The 22,583-nt window shown below is 37.5% G+C and overlaps 1 protein-coding gene across 4 annotated transcripts in view; it reads left to right on the forward strand.

The window, feature by feature from the left end:
- Positions 1 to 20,436, forward strand: part of ZNF326 (zinc finger protein 326) — a 54,269-nt gene extending 33,833 nt beyond the window's left edge. For all 4 annotated transcript variants that reach the window (XM_053591404.1, XM_053591406.1, XM_053591405.1 and 1 more), the window contains 4 exons: positions 524 to 623; positions 3,410 to 3,540; positions 7,207 to 7,302; positions 12,431 to 20,436. In XM_053591404.1, the coding sequence (XP_053447379.1) occupies positions 524 to 623; positions 3,410 to 3,540; positions 7,207 to 7,302; positions 12,431 to 12,796 (693 nt within the window). In that variant the 3' untranslated portion in view covers positions 12,797 to 20,436. The remainder of the gene's footprint in view (positions 1 to 523; positions 624 to 3,409; positions 3,541 to 7,206; positions 7,303 to 12,430) is intronic.
- The last annotated feature ends 2,147 nt before the right edge of the window (positions 20,437 to 22,583 follow it).

The following is a 22,583-nucleotide window of genomic DNA, read 5'->3' on the forward strand; positions in this document are numbered from 1 at the left end:
AAGAAATAACATTCCATTTTTTATAGTAGTTTCTAGCTGAGGTGTCACAAAAAGAATTCCTTTAACAACTATTTATTGATGTAGATTTAGCTGTCATTCATTGAGGGTTTACTATGCACCTGGGGTTAGTGGTGCATACTTTCATTCATTATTTTAGTTGAACCTCATAACAACTCATTATTATCATGAACGATCATTCAACAGAGGATTTTGTCAAGGAGGCAGTTTGAATTTAGATGCAGAGAGCCTGGGATCTGTTTTAGTTTGCTTTGTATTATTAACCAGTTTTTTAAAAATACCTATGAAAGATGCTATATAGTGTCAAGCACTGAAGACCCAGAGACTATCCTCAATGAACTAGTAAGAATTGGAAATTGAATACAGTCACAGAATGCAGAAATTTGAGAAAAGATTTTAATTCTTATATAGCAGATACTGTATCTTCTATAGGAAGAGCATGGTGCTAAGCATATACTAAGTGCTCATTGAAATGTATTTGGATTCTTCCTATTTTGTTTTCTAGGAATGTATGGTGAATAAATTCAAGAAAACATCTATTCGTAAGCAACAGACAAATAATCAGACAGAAGCAGTCAAAGTAATTGAAAAAGATGTTATGGAAGGTATATAGTTAAATAGTTTTATAAATTTACATGTGTATTTTATGTTCCATAACCTGTAACCCATTCCAATGAAAACAATAGCTCCTAGAGCTATAAAATACACATTTCATACTGCTTTATCCCCGAGTGAGTTTTCAGAAAGGAACTTCTTTGATTCCTGTTCTCATGTTTATAAGTTTATCACTACCTACCATTACCTCTTTCATTTCAGTTTCAGAGGAAAAGGCATCTTTTCTTCTAGAAGAAAGATATTTTCTGTCTATTCCCTGTCCCTCTTATTCCCTCTCATCTTCTTAAGTTCAAATTGTGAGCTCTTCTGCTTTTCAGTCTTTCCTTCTCTTTTGATTCTGTCTCTGGAGCCTATAAATAAAATATTACATTAAAAAACAACAACAACAAAAAAACCCCAGCCAACAAAAGGAACTAAAGAAAAGGGTTTAGTTCTCCCAAACCTTTTTTTTTTTTTAGAGACAGAGTCTCACTTTATTGTCCTCGGTAGAGTGCCGTGGCCTCACACAGCTCACAGCAACCTCCAGCTCCTGGGCTTAGGTGATTCTCTTGCCTCAGCCTCCTGAGTAGCTCTTTTTTTTTTTTTTCCTTTTTAAATAACCAGTAGAAAAAAATTTTTTTTTTCTTTTTAAATAACCAAAACCCACACCGTTCTCTGCTTCTTCACTTCTTAGTACTTTATGCATAGTAAACAACTTTCTACTACTTTAGTCTACTGAAACTGCTCTGACAGATGTTACTGACCCTGACTTCCATAGGTTCTTTTGAATCATCTTTTGTAACATTTTTCACTAACTGTTTTCTTTCTGAATTATTTTCTTTCCTTGGTTTCTGTGGCACCTCACTGGTCTAATGTTCTCTCATTTTTTTTTTTTACTCTCGGTGCTTTTCTTTCTCTATCCTATCAGTCTTTTAGAATTTGATATTTCTCAGTACTCTTAGTCCCATTACTGTCTCCCTTCATATTTCTTCCTGATGAATTTACTTAGCTTAAATTAATATCAAGATGTTTATTACTACATTATATCTCTAGCACAGAACTCTTTTTATTTATTTTTTGACAGAGTCTCACTTGGTCACCCTCGGTAGAGTGCCGTGGCATCTTAGCTCACAGCAACCTCAAACTCTTGGGTTCAGGTGATCCTCTTGCCTCAGCCTCCCAAGTAGCTGGAATTATAGGCACTTGCTATAGTGCCCAGCTATTTTTTAGAGATGGGGTCTCACTCTTTCTCAGGCTGTTGTTGTTTTTTTTTCTTTTGAGACAGTTTCTCTCACTTTGTCATCTTTGGAAGAGTGCCTTGCAGTCATAGCTCATAGCAACTTCAGACTCTTGGGCTCAAGTGATTCTCTTATCTCAGCCTCCCGATTAGGTGGGACTACAAGCACTGCCACAATGCCTGAGTGTTTTTAGAGATGGAGTCTCACTGTAGCTGAGGCTGGTCTTGAACTCATGAGCTCGGGCGATCTGCCCTCCTCAGCTTCCCAGAATGTTAGAATTACAGACGTGAGCCACTGCGCCCAGCCCTCTTCTAAACTCTGTCTCATACATCTAACTGCTGGTATCTCTCTACTGTACTGTACAAAATCAGTACATCCAAAAATTATCATCTCCTTGAGCATACCCTACCCCACAAAGAAAACAAAACAAAAATTTGCAATTATCAACTTCATTTATCTTGAAAAAGGGCCCCCACCATCTACAAAGCTAGACGTCTAGAGTTATCCTCAATACTTTTCCTTTACTATATCTGTGAGATTGTGTCCTGTTGGTTCTGTCTTTTAAATATTTGCCAAATCTACTTCATTACTTCTCTTTAAAATATTGCATTTGTTCAAACTCTCATCTGTTTTCTTGCCAATTGTAGCATTTCCTGACTAGTTTGCCTTCTTTCAGTCTTTTATTATATGTTTAATTCTACTTCATGATCTTACTCCTTCAGAAACTTTCAGGGGCTCCCCATCTTCTATAGGGTAAAGTTCAAATTATTAGATGAGGCACACAAAGCTCTTTATGATCTAGGCTAGTGTCTTTCAACCTTTTTTATCTCATGGCACACTTACATTATTTTGATCAAAAAAAGTAAAATAACATATTTACTGTGCTTTGAGCTTCTTTTGAAAATAACTAATGATCTTTAAAAATGTTCGCAGCACACCTAAGATCCTGTCATAGCGCACCAACCAGTATGCCGCAACACAGTGGTTGATCTGATCTAGGCCCTTCTCTTTCTTTGGTTGTCACCTTTGGTCTTTTCTTTATACTTCGTCCCAGCTGTACTGAATTATTTGCAATTCCCGAAAAGTTCCCACTTTCTCTCACATTTCACCTTTCCCTTGTATGATATTTATACCTTCACCTGTAATCAACCCCAATCACCAGTTTCAAGTTCTAAAATATATTTTTTCCTTATGAATCCAATTTTGCTATCTTTTCCCCTTTCCCTACTTATCCATATTCATAATTATAGAAATTTTTATTTTACAAAATCAACATTTTTTTCCTTTATATTTTTTTGGGGGATGGATTTATAAACTTCAGAGTATGATTTTTTAACCTGAATAGGAAATACAATGTAATTATAATTTTAATTTATGTATTTTTAAATGTATATATGTAGATTTATGAGGTATGGCAGAAAAGCTCAACATAAACCTATAGACTAATCCTATTTTTGGAATAAACAGGATTGATATAAATAATCATGGAAACACTAACGAAAACATGGTTGGTCAGAAATGTATGAATCATTTCTTTAACAATTGGATTTCTTTTGTAGGTGTCACTGCAGATGATCACATGATGAAAGTAGAGACTGTTCACTGCAGCGCTTGTAGTGTGTATATCCCCGCTTTGCACAGTTCAGTTCAGCAGCATTTAAAATCGCCTGATCACATCAAAGGGAAGCAGGTAAATTTTGATCTGTCTTAATAAAGCCATTGAATTATACATCAGTCCTTTGCCATTGTTTTACATATAATCCTATCATTTTCATATGTGAATAACTGAGTATACTCAAGAGAGGCATTGGAGAGTGTAGTAGTTAAGAGTGTGGGCTCTGGGCCAGGTGCAGTGGCTCATACCTATAATTTTAGCACTTTGTGGGGCTGAGGCAGGAGGATAGATTGAGGTCAGGAGTTGGAGATGAGCCTGGGCAATGTAAAAAAGACCTGGTCTCTGGAAAAAATAAAAAAAATTGGCTGGGTGTGATGACATGTACCTTATATAGTTGTAGCTACTCAGGAAGTTGGGGTTGGAGTATTTCCTGAGCACAGGAGTTTGAGGTTGCATTGAGGTATGATGATGCCACTGCACTCTAGCCTGGGCAACAGATCCAGACTCTATCAAAAATGAATGAATGAAAAAAGGATTGTAGGTTCTGGGGCAAGACTTCCTGGGTTTGAATCCTGGTTCAGTGTATAACATGTTAAACTAAGTTAACCTTTCTTTGTCTAAGTTTTCTTATCTGTACAATAAGGATGGGTAATCGTTCTACTTTGATGTAATTGTTTTAATGATTAAATTATCAATAAAACATATAAGGCAATTAAAATAGTACCTGGTAATGGTGAGTATTCAGGAAATCATAGCAATTATTGAACTATTATTTTTATTAACTTTTTTTAAGTTGATACAAAATAATTTTGTGAGTATATAGGTATGTGCTTTAGAACAAAAAGGAAAGATTTGATTATTACTGATTTTTTTTTTTCTGATGGTTGGGGGAAAAAAATTAAAATGTAGGATTTTTTTTTTTTTTTTTTTTTGTGGTTTTTGGCCGGGGCTGGGTTTGAACCTGCCACCTCCGGCATATGGGACCAGTGCTCTACTCCTTGAGCCACAGGCGCCACCCAAAATGTAGGATTGTTATTATCTTCTTTTATTATTTTTTTTTTTGGAGACAGAGTCTCACTTAGGCGCCCTGGGGTTGAGTGCCGTGGTGTCATAGCTCATAGCAACCTCAAACTCTTGGGCTCAAGCAATTCTCTTGCCTCAGCCTCCCAAGTAGCTGGGACTATAGATGCCCAGCTATTTTGTAGAGGCAGAGTCTCGCTCTTGCTTAGGCTGATCTTGCTCCTGAGCTTAAGCAATCCACCCATGTCAGCCTCCCAGAGTGCTGGGGTTACAGGCCACTGTGCCTGACTATTGTTACGTTTTTTGAGTAGAGTATCCCTGGACAATTTACTGTTTTACTTATTTATTTATTCATTTATTTTTTTTTGAGACAGAGTCTTATTTTGTCGCCCTCGTTAGAGTGCTGTGGCATCATAGCTCACAGCAACCTCAAATTCCTGGGCTCAAACAGTTCTCTTGCCTCAGTCTCCCCAGTAGGTGGGACTACAGGTGTACTGTTTTGTTTTTTTATTATATTAGCATATTCTTTTTTATATTGGCTGGCTTTATTTAGTCAAAGTTACTTCAAGCAACACTAATGTTCATGTTGTGGGGAAATAGTTTGTTAAGAAAGCAAATTTAGGGCCAAGGACCAAGGCTCATGCCTGTAATCCTTGCACTCTTGGAGGCCAAGGTGGGTGGATTGCCTGAGCTCATGAATTTGAGACCAGCCTGAGCGAGAGCTAGACCTGGTCTCTAAAAATAGCCAGGTGTTGTGGCGGGCACCTGTAGTCCCAGCTAATTAGGAGGCTGAGGCAAGAGAATCGCTTTAGCCGAAGAGTTTGAGGTTGCTGTGAGGTATGACACCGGGGCACTCTATCCAGGGTGACAAAGTGATATTCTGTTTCCAAAAAAAAGCAAATTTAAAGAATAACTATTAAAGACTTAAGTTTTAAGTAGAGCGTGCCAGAATCTTAAATTTCTATTTTGTGTTGAAGTGAACCTCATTTAATTCAGACTTCTTTAGGTACTTTGAGCATATATAGTCTTTTATTAATCTTTTTCCTTTTTCTTGATATTCCTTTGATACCTTCTTGACAACTAGACATTCCATATTATTATCTTTCTTCCTCTGTATAATACAGAGGTCCTCAAACTTTTTAAACAGGGGGCCAGTTTGCTGTCCCTCAGACTGTTGGGCAGGACTAAAGTTTAAAAAAAAAAAAAAAAATGAACAGGGCGGCGCCTGTGGCTCAAGGAGTAGGGCGCTGGTCCCATATGCCGGAGGTGGCAGGTTCAAACCTAGCCCCGGCCAAAAAAAAAAAAAGAACAAATTCCTATGCACACTGCACATATCTTATTTTGAAGTAAAAAAACAAAACGGGAACAAATACAATCACACCGCCTCATGTGGAGTTTGAGGACCCCTGGATAATGACAGCCTGGAGGAAGACTAATTTCTCTTGTATGACAAATTATTCTTTTTTATAGCATGAAAATTAGTTGAGCTGAGGCCAGGCATGGTGGCTGACGCCTGTAATCTTAGCACTCTGGGAAGCCCAGGTGGGTGGATTGCCTGAGCTCACAGGTTTGAGACCAGCCTGAGCCAGAGTGAGACCCTTATCTCTAAAAATAGCCGGGTGTTGTGATAGGTACGTGTAGTCCCAGCTACTCGGGAGGCTGAGGCAAGAGAATCGTTTAAGCCCAAGGATTTGAGGTTGCTATGAGCTGTGAAGCTACTGTACTCTATGGAGGGTGACAGAGTAAGACTCTGTTTCCAAGAAAAAAAAAAAGCAAATTAGTCAAGCTGGGGAGGAAGATGTAGAGCAGAAAGAAGAGAAAGCGACTGTCTAGTAGTTCTAGTAGTATTTGGGTACTGAGTTTTTTATTGAAGCTGACGGGCTTGAATCTTTAATTTATAGATGATTCGGATCACGGTCATAGTCGTAGTTGTGTTTTCAACCTTTTTAGTATAGCAGTGTTTTCAACCTTTTTTTATCTCGCGGCACACTCGAACTTATAGTTAAACTGTTTAAATTATGTTGATCAAAAAAAGAGTGAAAGTACTGTGCTTTGAACATCTTTCAAAAATAATTTAATTGATGATCTTTAAAAATTTTTGTGGGCAGGGCCTGTGGCTCAAATGAGTAGGGCGCCGGCCCCATATACCCGAGGTGGTGGGTTCAAACCTGCCCCTGGCCAAAAACTGCAAAAAAAAAAAAAAAAAAAAAAAATTTTTTTTTTTTTTTTTTTTTTTTTTTTGTGGCACACCTAAGATCCTTTTGTAGAACACAAGTGTGCTATGACACACCGGTTGAAAATCACTGCTCCATAGCTTTGTGAGACAGTAAATCATTTAAATCTAAGAATTTGAACATAAATGCTGTTTTTCTTTTTTTTTTTTTTTTGAGACGGAGTCTTGCTCTGTCACCCTGGGGCAAACTCTCAGGGCTCAAGCAATCCTCTTGCCTCAGCCTCCTGAGTAGCTGGGACTAGAGGCAACTACCACAACGCCCAGCTAGTTTTTCCATTTTTAGTAGAGATGGGGTCTGCCTCTTGCTCAGGCTGATCTCAAACTCCTGAGCTCTAGCCATCTATCTGCCTCGGCCTCCCAGAGTGCTGGGATTACAGGTGTGAGCCACCATGCCTGGCCCATAAATGCTGTTTCAATTATAGGAATAGTTCTCATCTCACAGTTTTCAAGTACCCTCAGTGTATGTGTGTGTGCTTTTTTTTTAATAGGCTTATAAGGAACAAATAAAACGAGAGAGTGTCTTGACTGCTACAAGCATTTTAAATAATCCAATAGTGAAGGCACGATATGAACGTTTTGTTAAGGTAAGATTTCAGAGCAAAAGCTTTTCAGGTAATAACGTAGTACTGTAATAATTAAATGGTGACATAGTAACCCTTTTTGATATTTCAATCTAGTACTCATGTTCACAAATTTTACTTAGCATCTTGGATTTTTTCCTAATTGTTGTGATTGGCCAGGAGAGGAATATTAAGTGATTATTCTCTTATCCCCTTTCTAGCTCTGAATTAGTTGAGAGATACGTAAGAGTTGGCTAGAATCAGAATGTCAGCTTTATTCTTGATTTAAAAATAAGATAAACTTGGAGACTATGTCCTAGGCATGTAGTAGTTATTGTGTACTTTAATATTCTGCTCCTGATTTAGATAGCTGTAAATTCCCCCAACTTCTGTTATCAGCCCATATGGACAGGAACAGGATTCCCCTAGTTTACCACACTGCATAGAGCAAACTGGAATGTACCTTTTCATTTGCTGGGACGACCCACAAGAGGAGACCCAGAATGGAATGAATTATGTACAGCCAGTTTCTTCTGCCAAGGACAGACATTTGCTCCAGTAGACACCCCCTTATGGAATCAGGAAGGCAGCAGAGAAAAAGTTTGCTCCTCATATTAGGCAACTCAGATGTGAACAATTGGGTATACCTGGACTACTCTTTAGCGTTTTTGAGATTTGGTATTGTTTGAGTCTACTTTGACATAAAATTTATTATATACTGTACAAATAAGAAATTATTATTATTCAGGAAATTAACAGAAATAAATTTTAGAATTTAGTCTGTGAGTCATTAGAAAATCATACATAACTTAAAATCATTCTATACTGAAGTGATCTGTTATGCTAAAGTTTTTCATTAGTCTGTTACTTATGTTAGTAAGTAAATGTTTTGTAGCTTAAAGAAGTATCATTTATTTTGGCTATTGTGGTAACAGCTCCTCTGTGAAGAAACCTGATAGATATTTAATGATCCTCAATTTAATTATCCCTCAACCAGTGACTTCCAAGCTGAATAATCTCAGTTATATTGGCTTGCTCCTTGTGGGGGGCCTATTTTCTTATCTGTTAATCATATCATCACTGTTTACTACATTCTTGACAATACATTAAAAAAAAAATGAATACAGTCCTGAATCGAAATCCAGGTTTATGGGAGGTATGGTACTTAATTTAGTAGCTATGATACCCTTATCAAAAAGATAAGAGTATCATGGTGAAATTAGGAAAAATTAGATTGTTACTCTTTGTCATAACTTTTGAGAAGTTAGTAGTTTCTGTTCATGTATGAAAATAATTTTTAATGAGGGAAGAACACAAAATTAGAATTTTTATATATTATTTTCAAGCTACACTATTGAGTCATTCATGAAATGGGAGAGGACACTGGTGGACATGTCTTGCTCGTGTGAATATTGTAGAGAAAGCACCTGAGTTTAGAACTCTTCTAGAACCTTATTACTCAGAATGTGACCTATGGACCAACAGTATTAGCATCACCTGGAAATTTATTAGCAATGCAGAATTTCAGGTCATACCCAGGCCCACTGAATGAGAATCTTCATTTTAACAAGATCCCAGTAGATTCATATCCATGTTAAAATTCAAGAAACATTGGAGTCACATGACTCAGTGATTTCGCTTTGTTTAACATTTCTTTCTCCTCCTGTTGTCATTCCTCAGAACATCTAGCCTCTGCTCATGGTCAGCTCTGGTCATGGTTTAAAAATCTTTCACTGTCAAGTGCTGATACAATACCCTTTTAAATCTTTTCTTCATTTTTTTATTATTTTTTTTTTTAGAGACAGAGTCTCACTTTGTCGCTCTTGGTAGAGTGCTGTGGTGTCACAGCTCACAGCAACCTATAGCGCTTGGGCTTAGATGATCCTCTTGCCTCAGCCTCCCAAGTAGCTGGGACTACAGGTGCCCGCCACATCGTCCAGCTATTTTTTTGTTGCAGTTTGGCCGGGGCCGGGTTCGAACCTGCCACCCCGGGTATATGGGGCTGGTGTCCTACCCATTGAGCCACAGGCGCTGCCCTGCTTTTAAATGTTTTCCCCCATCAAATAACCATCAATCTTTGGTAATTCTCCAGCTGTATCATTTGGTTTTGCCTTCACTTGCTGCTCTGGGCACTCATGGGCGTTCATTTCAATAAGAAATTTTATTCTTTTACCAGTTAGCAGTTTTCAGCACTGTGCTATTTGTGGTTAGCTTTATTAATTGTCTATCTTGCTAAAAAATACCATATAATTGTGCCAGTCCTGTGTTTACAAGATTTTCACTCAGTTCATAATAATTTTACATATTAACTATCAAAGTATGTGTTCCCTGTAGTGGCTATTCCAGACCTTTTTATCACATATCCCAAATTTCATTCTTATTCTTCTCACTTCTCATATTCTTATTTCTTCTCTTGCATTAGGGAGATTGAGACCATTAGATGTGAGCTCAATAAATGTTGTCTTTAGTGTTATCTGTGAGGGAAAATATTTTTCTTTGCTTTTCATCTGGGAACTTGTTTTATCATCATGTCTTCCCTTATTTGCATCTGATATTTTTCTTGTTTTTTTCCTGGTCTTCCCCAGACTGCTTATGTGTTCCCTAAACTAAAAATGACTTAACTTTTCCTAGACTTTGGCCCTCCCCGTTATCTCTTCCCTTCCCACCATTTGAAAAGTTTACCTTCCATGTGCCTTTTACTTCCTATTATTTACTTTTAAACTAGTAATTCTCAATTGGAGGAATATAGTCAGAATCACCTGTGAGGCTAAGAATGACCAAAAAGCATTCTTTGCATTTTTTAAGACTTTCTGAACTCATGTTTCCCAAATTTCTCTCTTAACTATCTCCTGAAATTCTTCAATGTGGTGGTTAACAGGCTTCTCCCCTGGGAATTTTGAGTCGGATTTTTTTTTAGCAATTTGTGCTTTTAGCAAGAGCTCTAGGATGTGACTAATAATTAAAATCTCATTGTGTGGAACCAGGGCCTGTGTATTTTGAGAATTTCACAGATAATTATGAAGACACATTCTTGGACGACTGTTGTCGTTTACATCATACTTTTAAAACCATTCTAAGATTACCAGTGATGTAATTATCAAATCTAGGGGCCTTTAAAACTTTTAACAGTATTATTGTTTAGCATTTTAAACATACAAACGTAAAGGGGATGGGCTTGGCGCCTGTAGCTTAACGGCTAGCAGCAGTTCTCAACCTGTTGGTCATGACCCCTTTTTAAAACAATGAAAATATATTGCAGCATTAGGAAGGTTGAGAACCACTGGGCTAGGGCGCCAGCCCCATACACCAGAGCTGACGGGTTCCAACCCAGGCCAGGCCTGCCAAACAACAATGACAACTACAACCAAAAAATAGCCGGGTGTTGTGGAGAGTGCCTATAGTCCCAGCTACTTGGGAGGCTGAGGCAAGAGAATTGCTTAAGCCCAAGAGTTTGAGGTTGCTGTGAGCTGTGATGTCACGGCACTCTATCCAGGGTGACATAGTGAGACTCTGTCTCAAAAAAAAAAAAGTAAAGGGGATGGTATAATAAATCCTAAAGAACCTCATTAAGCTATGACGATGACCAGCTCTAGTGATCCTTTTCAATCCTTTTGTGCTTTTATCTATTTGCCTCAGTTGATGGTGTTCATCTTTCACTTATTCTTGAAACTATTTTACCAGATAATATTTTGAGCCACAGGCGCCGCCCCCAGATAATATTTTGCACTCTTGGGTTTCTTCTTGCACCAAGTATTCCTTCTCTTCTAACTTCTGCCCCCATGTACATACAGTGTAGGTATTTTCATAGTTTTATTCCCGCCCCCTTTAATATTTAACTCCTCTAGTGCCACCCCAGAGCTGTCCTGCTTACTGTGCACTCTGTGCAAGCAATTCACAAATGTAAATGTCTTACTTTGAATTTTTCTCTTGAGTTGCATATTTATAGCCACCTATTAGATGGTTAGATATCTGAAATTCTAATGGGGTCACCTAACCTACCTACTTCTTTCCTGTTTCCTTTCCATTGGAATTGGGATTCTAATTACCTATTCTGTTCATACTGTCACTGCAACTTTTACATTTTCCTGTTCTGGGCTATTAGAATAATCCCTAGTATTTCTTTTCTTACTACTCTGCCTCTTCCTGCACATTCCTGCCTGGCTCATCTTAAAAGTAGAACCACTCCTAATACTTGCCTGTTTAATATCCTTTACTGCCACTTCATTTCTTACCAGGTTATTATAGCTTTCTCATTTGGTCTAATTTATATTGAGATTTGACACAGATACATAATTCAAGTATTTAAATAAAATATTAAAATAAAATTGTATCTGCAAGTGTTTACCCAATTAAAGATTTGTCTTTCTTGAAGTATAAGTAAAGTATGTTATGTAGTAGATAAAAGAAGATACTTGATTTTCATTTGAGTTTTAAAGAGATCCTGTAACAGTTGTACAGTTGTACACTAAATACTGGTATAATTAAGTACAATGTAAATCTTTGCATCATCTATTTTCTTTCTACCATAAACCACTTATTTGTTTTACACACACACACACACACACACACACACACACACACACACACACTCTTTTTTTTTGGAGACAGAGTCTCAGTATTTTCCCCTCGGTAGAGTGCCGTGGCCTCACACAGCTCACAGCAACCTCCAACTCCTGGGCTTAAGCGATTCTCTTGCCTCAGCCTCCCGAGTAGCTGGGACTACAGGTCCCTGCCACATAGCCTGGCTATTTTTTGGTTGTAGTTGCCATTATTGTTTGGCAGGCCCAGGCTGGATTCCAACCGGCCAGCTTCATTGTATGTGGCTGGCACCCTAGCCGCTGAGCTACAGGCGCCGAGCCCCCCCCCCCCACTTATTTGTTATATATTTACACACATACACATAAATATATGATTTTAGAAATTCAGTTAAGAAGAAAATATGACCTTTAAGTATTTCAGTTTATGGAATGTAAAGTAATGGCTTCAGTGAATTATGTACCCATATTGGTTAGAAGGAGGTATTCAATAAATAATGGCCTGGTCATAAGTTAAAACCTTTAAATAGTATTTATTCTTCATGATATACCACATAAAAATTTCACTGATGTAAAAATGAATGTGGCGGTTTAAAAGGCATTTCACATGTTTTTAGGGTGAGAATCCTTTTGAAATTGAAGATCATTCTCAGGATCAGCAAATAGAAGGAGATGAGGAGGATGAAGAAAAGATCGATGAGCCTATTGAAGAAGAGGAGGATGAAGAGGAAGAAGAAGAATCAAAGGGAGGAGAAGTGGAGGAAGCAGAGGAAGCAGAGGAAGCGGAGGAAGCAGAGGAAGCGGAGGAAGCAGAGGAAGCAGAGGATGTGGGAGAAACTGGAGGAGTAGAGGGCGAGGGGGACACAGAAGGAGGTGGGGACGCAGGGGCAGAGGGAGAAGTGGAAGAAGCGGGGGCAGTAGAGGAAGAAGAAGCAAGGGAAGAACCTTCTGATTTCCCCATTGAGCAGCCTGAAGAAAATTAAATATAAGGTATTAGATTTACAAGGAGCTTTAAATTTCTGTGCTAATGTGGAAAAGGGTAAGAATTTTAATAGCTTAAAAATAAGAGTTAACACCCGTCTTGCATGCATTCCACATGTTAAAATTGTGTTTTATATAATTTCTAAATGTTTGGCATTTGTTTAATAAAATGAAGGTAAGACTAGACTATTTTAGTTTAGTTTTTATAGTTACCAAACTAGATCTGATCAATTGTTTGTATAATTTTTAAGCTTGATTTTTATTACTTTATTGGTGTTAAAGATAATTACTGTATATTGTTAGTAATCTGTTCTAATCATTTGAACTTAAATGCTGCTCTTGGGAGTGAATATTCAAGTGTGCATTAATTTTTTGAATACTTACCCTAGAAGAGGTAAATTGGGCAAGTATTTTGTGCTCTGTGTATTTTTTTATAGCCTTGGATGTTGAATAGTAATGTGCGTTGAAGATCCACTTACAGGCTTTTTGTGACCATGTTTCCCTTTGTAGCAATAAAATGTTTTTTATAAAATCTTTCACCCTGAATTAGCAATTTAAATGAAGCAGTTCATCAATTAAATGAATAATTGAAAATCAAGATTTGCCTTAACATATGAGTTCAGGTCACAAGTATTTCAAGATGATTGAGAAGACTTGAATTAAAAATTTTTTCTCAATCATCATATTTTTAAAATGTATGACTAAAATATTTTTTTTAACACATTTCAAATAGAGGTCAGCTTGTAACTGGCCTTGTTTATACTTGTTTTAGTTTGTTCCTTTTCTCTATTCCTATGTCAGATCTTGAAATCTTCCTGAAAATACACTTGAATACAAATAAGTTTTCCGTAGTTGCGTAAGTTCTTTTGTCATGTTTGTTTTTGGCTGAAGAAGCAAGAAGCAAATTATCTTTATTCAGAATAATTATTTCTTTTCCAAATATTTCTCTTCTTTTTCTTTTTTACTTTTTATGGCTTGTATACTTGAAGATCTCATTAACAATGTATTTTCAAATGATTAGGTTACTGAAAAGTAGTGCTCTATTTCTTTGAATCTTTGGCCTCTTTTGAGACAGGTGCTTTATTTCAATGAAAGTAGCTTCTAAAAATTTTGAGGCATTGAATGGATGAATATTTGGGCATATTAAATTTGAAAGTATTAAGTGGATGATTATGTAGAATTTCACAGATACTTTTTACATAGAACGGGACTTTTAAAATTAGATTTTCTGGACCAATTTGGTTTTTTTTTTTTTGAGGGGAGATAGGTTTGTTTACCTTTAAGCTAGGAATATCTAATAGACGTTTACATCTAATTGCAGGGATTTGAAACCAAATAAGAGAAAGTTAATTGAAGACTAGAGAAATTAGAATTTTGTGTAAGAGTCTATATTTACTTTGTAGGCTTCAATATTTTGTTCTTAAGATACTAAGTAGGGTGATTTAAAAAAATGAATGTATCTGGTAATGTGATTGAGATGCAAAACTTTTAGGAAGAATCCTGGCCAGGTTTGGTGGCTCACTCCTATAAACCTAGCTCTCTGGGAAGCCAAGGTGGGAGGATTGCTTGAGATCAGGAGTTTTTAAGACCAGCCTGAGCAAAAGTAAGACCCCCATCTCTACTAAGAATAGAAAAATTAGCCAGGTGGGGTGCTGGTTTCCTATAATCTCAACTACTTGGGAGGCTGAAGCAGGAGGATTGTTTGAGCCCCGGAGTTTGAGGTTGCTGTGAGTGGTGGTGACCCCACTGCACTTTAGCCTGGGTGACAGAGTAAGACAAAAAAAAAAAAAAAGAAGAATCTTATATAACAAGAACCTTGTGTAACAACCTCTAGGTTTCTAGGTAAAGGTTTTAGAATGAGAGTGCATTTAACTAGTATTTTTTGTGGAAAGCACGAGACTTTATACAGACTAGTTCATTGCAAAGTATTAATAAAGTATTTTTTTATTGGGCTTAATTCAGAAATTCAAATTTCTGTATTTCCTATTGCATGATTTATAGATGGGCAGTTTAATTTATAGGTGGATTAATTTTTGTGATCCCTAATGTTTATATTTCCATTGCTTTTGTAATGAGGATTTATATAAGATCTTTTATAACCTTTCAACTTCTATTTTCTAAGTATTACTTGTTTTCCTTATTAATTAAAAAATAAGATATTAAGAAGTGAGATACATAGTTCTAAATAACCAAAGATGTTTATTTACAACCTATACAGTTGTTTAAGATAGATGTCTATTTTTTATCATTTCCTACCTCCAGTCTATCAGAAAGTCTTATCTGTTCTACTTCCAAAATTTATTTGCCCATTCTTCCACCTCTGCTTCTACCGGTCATGATCATCTCTTCCCTGGACTATTGAAATTACCCACTAATCTTGCTTCTACCTTTACCTTGCTAGACTCAGTTCACTACACAGAACTGTAAGCTTTTAAAAATGCAATTCAGGGCTCGGCACCTGTGGCTCAAGCAGCTATGGCACCAGCCACATACACCTGAGCTGGCTGGTTTGAATCCAGCCAGGGCCCGCCAAACAACAATGACTGCTGCAACCAAAAAATAGCTGGGCGTTGTGTCGGGCGCCTGTAGTCCCAGCTGCTCGGGAGGTGGAGGCAGGAAAATCGCTTGAGCCCAGGAGTTGGAGGTTGCTGTGAGCTGTGATGTCACAGCACTCTACCAAGGGCAACAGCTTGAGGCTTTGTCTCAAAAACAACAACAACAACAAAAAATGCAATTCAGATAAAGTTAGTCTCCTGCTTTCTTTTATACTTGTACAATCCAAACTCCTTATCATGGCAATCAGACTGGCCTACCTTTTCAACTTTATATCATGCCATTTTTCTCACTAGCCACAATGGCCTTCTGTTACTTTTTTGATGAAGCTCTTTTTTAGAAAGATCTTTGCATTTTTCTGTAGCCTATACCTACCAGCTTTCCTTGGCGGAATCTTCGTTCTTCAGGTTATTTTAATTGTTAGAAAAGGGCAGTAGTTCTTAAATTGTGAAAGTGAAGATTTGGGGGCACTACCCTAGATTTACTAGAGCATATTCTTTTGATATATATTTTTTAATTTTCTTTGGAGATGGGATCTTGCTGTGTTGTGTTGCTTAGGCTAGACGCGAAGTCTTAGGCTCCTACCTCAGCCTCCCACCACACCCAGCTGGGAGATGTATTTTTTTTTTTTTTTTATAGAGACAGGGTCTCACTTTATGGCCCTCGGTAGAGTGCTGTGGCCTCACACAGCTCACAGTAACCTCCAACTCCTGGCCTTAAGCGATTCTCTTGACTCAGCCTCCCAAGTAGCTGGGACTACAGGCGCCTGCCACAACGCCCAGCTATTTTTTTGTTGCAGTTTGGCCGGGGCTGGGTTTGAACCTGCCACCCTCGGTATATGGGGCCGGCGCCTTACCGACTGAGCCACAGGCGCCACCCGAGATGTATTTTTTTAACAAGTATCCCAGGTGATTTTGAAGGTGGTGGTCAGTGATTGCACTTTGGGAATATTGATAGGGCCCTCAAACAAATTTCTGGTGCCTTACAACTACTCTTTTATATCAAAATAGGAGTTTCTGTCCTTTTGTAGATAGACATAGGTTTTTTTTTTCCTTTGAGACAAAGTCTCACTGTCGCCCCCAGCTCACAGCAACCTCAAACTCTTGGGCTTAAGCGATTCTCTTGCCTCAGCCTCCCAAGTAGCTGGGACTACAGGTGCCCGCCACAGCACCTGCTGTTTTTTGCTTGTAGTTGTCGTCGTTGTTTGGCAGGCCCGGGCTGGGTTTGAACCTGCCAGCTCCAGTGTATGTGGCTGGTGTCCCAGCCACTGAGCTATAGTCGCTGAGCCTAGATAGACATAGTTTTGAGGGATTCTCCATAATATTTTATTAAAGCATTTGGAATCTCTAACCGACCTTTAGGAGCCAGAAAATTGAACGTTTAAAAAAAAAAAATTTAATAGTTAAAATTACATTGTGATTTTAGTAGGTATAGTAGATTTTTTATGTACCAAGCTCTGTCTTGTATACATAGACCCCCCAAAAAAGAACTTATAGGACAGCGCCTGTGGCTTAAAGGAGTAGGGCAGTGTCCCCATATGCCAGAGGTGGTGGGTTCAAACCCAGCCCCGGCCAAACACTGCAAAAAAAAAAAGAACTTAACAAAGGCAAATGTTGATAGCATATGTTGAAATTTATTTAAGAGTTATGTTTTTCTTTTCTTTTTTTTTTTTCTTTTTTGGTGAGACAGAGTCTCTGGCTGAGGTGTCAGCTTAGCTCACAGCAACATCAAACTCCTGGGCTCAAGTGATCTTCCTGCCTCAGCCTCCCAAGTAGCTGGGACTACTACAGGCATGCATCACCATGCCTGGCTAATTTTTCTATTTTAGTAGAGATGAGGGTCTTGCTCTTGCTCAGGCTGGTCTTGAACTCCTGACCTTGAGAAATTTTCCTGCCTTGGTCTCTCAGAGTGCTAGGATTACAGGTGTGAGCCACTACTCCCAGCCAAGAATTCTATTTTTCTTGGCAAGGTTGTTCTTATCATAGAAATAAAGACTGTCAGATTATCTTAGACATATTATATTATTTAACATTTTATTGGTCTATCAGATTGTCCTTATTTTGAATATAAGCAAACTTTTTTATTTTTTTTACTGTGGTAAACCATACACAGCATAAAATTTATCATTCTAACCATTTTTAGTGTATAGGCAGTCTCCAAACTACAAACATCGAAGTCAACATACAACTCTTACTTATGAACAGAGGCCATTACAGGTAATAGGTAAATGTATCTGTTAAGAACAAATCTACAGAACCTATCTTGTTTGTAACCCGGGGACTGTCTCAATGGCATTGATTACAAGCAAACTTTTGATTACAGTCTGACATCTATTGATGGACAGAAAATGGAGTAGTTGTTCAGGCAGAAATGTTCTAGTTCACGCAACAGTTAACAGTTAATATTTTGTGTTAACAATTTGGCTTTATTTGATAGAGTGTCTGCCCTGAGAGTTGGGCCTCTATTTGGCATGCAAACAAAACCAGAGAATCTATAAGGCTAGAGGACAGATTCTTGGCAATGGTAAATTAAGTAGGCCCTGTCGCTGTTTGAGGCCTCCTGAGAAACAGCCATGATAGTTTAGTCTCTTCTCACTTTTCCTTTTCTCTTTCCCTAATTTTCTTGGGTTTTGTTTTAAAATTTTTTTTAAGTATTATAGGTCTTGATGGTGACAAATTGCCTTCCTTTACGACAGGGAAGTATGAGACAGCATGGAGTGTGGAAGGCAACTCTTAAGTAGATAGGTTATTAAATGAGTGTAAAGTATGAATTTGGGAGAATTGCAGATCAAAATGCCATACTGGGTTTAAGTTGTTATTTTCTAAAGTTCTATTAAAATTACAGAAGAAATATAATAAAAAATTACAGTAATAAAGATACATTTATAAACACACTAGAAAGACAACAAGGGTGTTGGGAGGTATTTTCGAAAGATGAAAAGTAAGGAATTAGCTCCTGATGAAACCAAAAGAGCCAAGTAACTGACAGCCATACAGATGAGAATTAAGGAATTACTCCAGTTTTAGAGGCAGCTGTGAGATAGGGCATCAGTTGTATGGTAAGCCAGATTTTTAATGAACTAGGTAAGTCATTCTCACTTCTGTCTCAGCGTTGGTGGTCCACAGAATTACTCCAAGTTACAGCCATGAAACAGCTTGCTGTTTGCCAAGTAAAGTGAGACTCAAAAAAGTGTAAAAAGCAGAGCATATATGCCACTGAAATGTGACACTGCTCCAGGTGTTTTGTGATTACCACAAGGGGCTTTTTATTCATTCTTAGAAGACAAGCAGACAAAAGAATCTGTTGGCTGTCCTTTCCCAGTTTTTTTTTTTTAACTGATTTTTCCTTCCTTAGTTGAAGGGCTTTCCAAGCAAGATACCAACTTCAGAACCGTAAGGAATGACAAATTTGGTACACGTGAAAAAAAAGCTACAGGGTGAAAGACACCATAAACAAAATTGAAAGAAGAGTAATAGAAGAGGAGAAAATATTTGCAATAAAGATAAGACTATAGATATAGGTCATTACAAAAGTTTTGAGACAGATTGTTTTTTGGGGGACAGTGTTGCCCCAGGCTAGAGTGCTGTGGCATCAGGTTAGCTCACAGCATCCTCAAACTCCTGGGTTCAAGCAATCCTCCTGCCTTAGCCTCCTGAGTAGCTGAGACTGTGGGCATCTGTTATCATGCCCTGGCTAAGTTTCTATTTTTAGTAGAGATGGGGTCTGCCCTGTGCTGGTCATAAACTTCTGCGCTCAAACAATTCTCCCACTTTAGCTTCCCAGAGTACTAGGATTATATGTGTGAACCGCCACTCCCAGCTAGCTGAGATAGACTGGGTATAGTCTGTTAATTTCATTTTTTTTTTTTTTTTTGAGACAGAGCCTCAAGCTGTCACCCTGGGTAGAGTGCTATGGCATTACAGCTCACAGCAACCTCCAACTCCTGGGCTCAAGCGATTCTCCTGCCCCCGACTCCCAAGTAGCTGGGACTACAGGCACCCGCCACAACACCTGGCTATTTTTTGGTTGCAGCCATCATTATTGTTTGGCGGGCCCAGGCTGGATTCCAACCCACCAGCCAGCTCAGGTGTATGTGGCTGGCGCCTTGGCCGTTTGAGCCACTGGCGCTGAGCCTGTTCATTTCATTTCTAAGAAACAGCGGGTGGTGTCTTTTCTAATTCACTTGTGCAAGTTTCAACTTGCTCAACTGAATAGTGTCTCTGGGAGGGCTTCATTCATTTCCATCCATACAGATTTTATGCGGATTTTACATTTCTTGATTTTTGTATATACCTCAAAACTTTCATAATGACCCATATACAAAAGAGTAAATTAAGTCAACAGAGAGTTCTAATTTGTCAACTATTACATTGGTAAATTATTCAAAAATTTATAATAACCCACTGTTGAGGAAAGCAGTGCATAAATTGTTTCACCTGATATAGTGGGCAAGTTGGAAATACCCAGCAAATTCAAAATGCACACACCCTTTATCTCAGCAATATCACGTATAAATAGCTAAGTAATTTGGCTAAAATCCCAAGTGTCTGACATGCACATAAATGAAAAGATACCTATTTCATCTAAAATGTATTGAGGCTAATGCTTTTTAACTCTTACAGGAAAATGTCAAAATGAAAAAAAAAAATGTTTTTTACACAAAAATACCACCGGGCTGTTGGTGGTGGTGATACGCCATCAGTTGTAAAGTGCATCCAAGCACAAGAAATGAAGAAAACGTTGGGGAAAAAATTTAGTCTTAAGAATTGCTGGAACAGGGTATATCTATAAGAATCATCTTTGCAGCATTATTTGGAATAATGAGAAATTGGAAACAATCTAATATTTATCAATAAAGGGAATAATTAAATTATGGTACAGGCATCATAACTGAGTGTATAGCCCTTAGAAGGAATGATGGCGATCTGTATGTTCTGACTTAGAAAAATCTCCAAGATATATTGTTAAGGGGGGAAAAAGCAAGTTACAATATAACATACAATATATATTAGATTTTCACTTATAAAAAAACTATGTATGTGTAAATATATAATATTCAAATTATATTTGTACAAAAATGCTTTAAAATGTATTTACCTAGAAAAATGTATGAAAAGATATACAAATGGTGTTTACATTTGAGGAAGGAAGTTAAAGTATTGAGATAGTGGGGACTTAATTTTTGCTCTATCGATTTTTGTTTTTTGTTTTTAAGCAATAAGGATACGATGATGTATTATGATGTAAATGTTATCTGGAAAATACAGAGAAGTATAAAGAATAAAAATTCCATGAATCCAGTCACCCAGATAATAGCACTGCTAATAGTTTCTTATGATCCATTTGTTTTTCCTTGCAACAAGGTAAATATATTGATCCTATTTCTGGAGGTAAGAGAAACAGGTAGGTGAGGAAAATAATAAATTTGGGGGCATGTTGAATTGGCATTGCTTGTGGGTTACTCAAATGGTGCTACCAAGTAAAAAATTGGACATGTGGGTATAGTACTGCAGGTAGCTCATGATCAACTTTCAGTACTAATGCTTTCTCTTCTAAGTGATTAATTTTAATATTCATGTGTCTGACACTAATAAAAATGTAATTCCTGTGACAAAATAGTGTAACACAGCTTATTAGCATTGGGATTCAATAGAGCTTCCTTATTTGCGCTTCCCATGGCCTACCCCAACTATAGTATTTTCTACTTCTGTGTATACTGGGAGCAACATTTAGATTAAGGAAAAAAGTCTCAGTTTTCTCATTTATAAAAAGAAGATAATGGTATCTTACTTGCAAGATTGTTACATAGATTAAATGAATGCATTTAGTTCTTTGAGGTGCTTAGTCCTCAACATTTAAGTTTTAGTTTTCCTACTGCTACCTAAAAATCTGTGTGTTCTGACTTAGGAAAATCTCCAAGGTATATTGTTTTTATTTTTAATTAGAGATAAAAGAGAAAAAGAAGTATTGGCTTGTTAAATCCTTATATAAAGTTAATATAGAAGCATGGCTGTGTTTTCCCAAATTCATTTTGACCTAGTTTTAGTCTTTCCAACACATGAAGATTGTGTTGCATCTACTCATTTCTCTTTAAGGTTTGTACAGGCCTTTTGGTCAAAATGAAGGGGAATAATTTACGAATTTCTCATATAATAATCATAGTTGTTCTCCATGGTGTTTTTTTCCCTTTGGAAAATTCCTCAACTGACATGGATATTAGTAATCTGCTAATGATGAAACTCCAAACTTGGCCACCCCCAAGTGGCCTCAGTCAACTGTGTGGCCCCAGTCAACTGTGATTTGAATTGCTTGTCAGTGCTGAGGTCACTATCACTGTTAAATAACAGATGTTGTCCTGAAAATCCCATGTATCCTTTCTGGTGTATAAAGTTCAGTGCCGGCAACAACAGGGTGGTGTTCTTTAATAACTGTTAAATTTATTCTTTAGAGATTTTACAAAGATGTCCTATTGCTCTTGGAGGACTCCCTTGACACCCTGCTCTGCATTTTATTTTTGCATAATGCCTACAATTTAGAGCCACTAGGCTCCTTGTGGTATAGCTTCTCTATTCTTGCTTCAGTATAACCAAAATACTCATAAATCTCTTTTTCTTCCAGTAGCTTTCTGCAGCAGCTGGGGTATGACAGTGATGTCCCTGATCTATAGTTCTAGACAGCCCCAGGGTGAACAGATGGACCAATCCAAAGCCACTTCGTCGGATAAAGTGATATTGTTTGCACAGCTTAAGGTCCTCAAGAGGCAGTCATGTAATACTCCCAATTCGTATTCTGCATAAAACTCTTTTTACAAGTTATAAACTTCCCACAGGGAACAAATATATCCAGCTAAAGGATGCCGAACATATGACTGTGTAATATAGTTTTAAACTCAAAAGGAATGGGCTAAGCCTTTTCCATCTTACAAACTGAAAGCTATATATATACAAAAACTCTAAAAACCTCACCACAATTTCTATTTAAGTATGACATTCTTCAGTTTGGAATTCTAATCAGGCAGTGTTTTCCTGAGAGCCTGGGTTTCATATGTAATGTTATGAATATGACTGATTAATATAAATATTTGAATTGTATGTATCATAGACCTAAGTGCTTTATTCATAGTCATCACAAAAAAATCGTTTTATTGTACTTTATTGATTTACAGTTGAGGCAGCTAATTAAATGATTTCCGTGATCACATTATTTGCATTAGAGAAACCTTGACTAAATGATGTA

The sequence above is a fragment of the Nycticebus coucang genome, chromosome 5 (genome assembly GCF_027406575.1).
Source record: "Nycticebus coucang isolate mNycCou1 chromosome 5, mNycCou1.pri, whole genome shotgun sequence".
Lineage (NCBI taxonomy): Eukaryota > Metazoa > Chordata > Mammalia > Primates > Lorisidae > Nycticebus > Nycticebus coucang.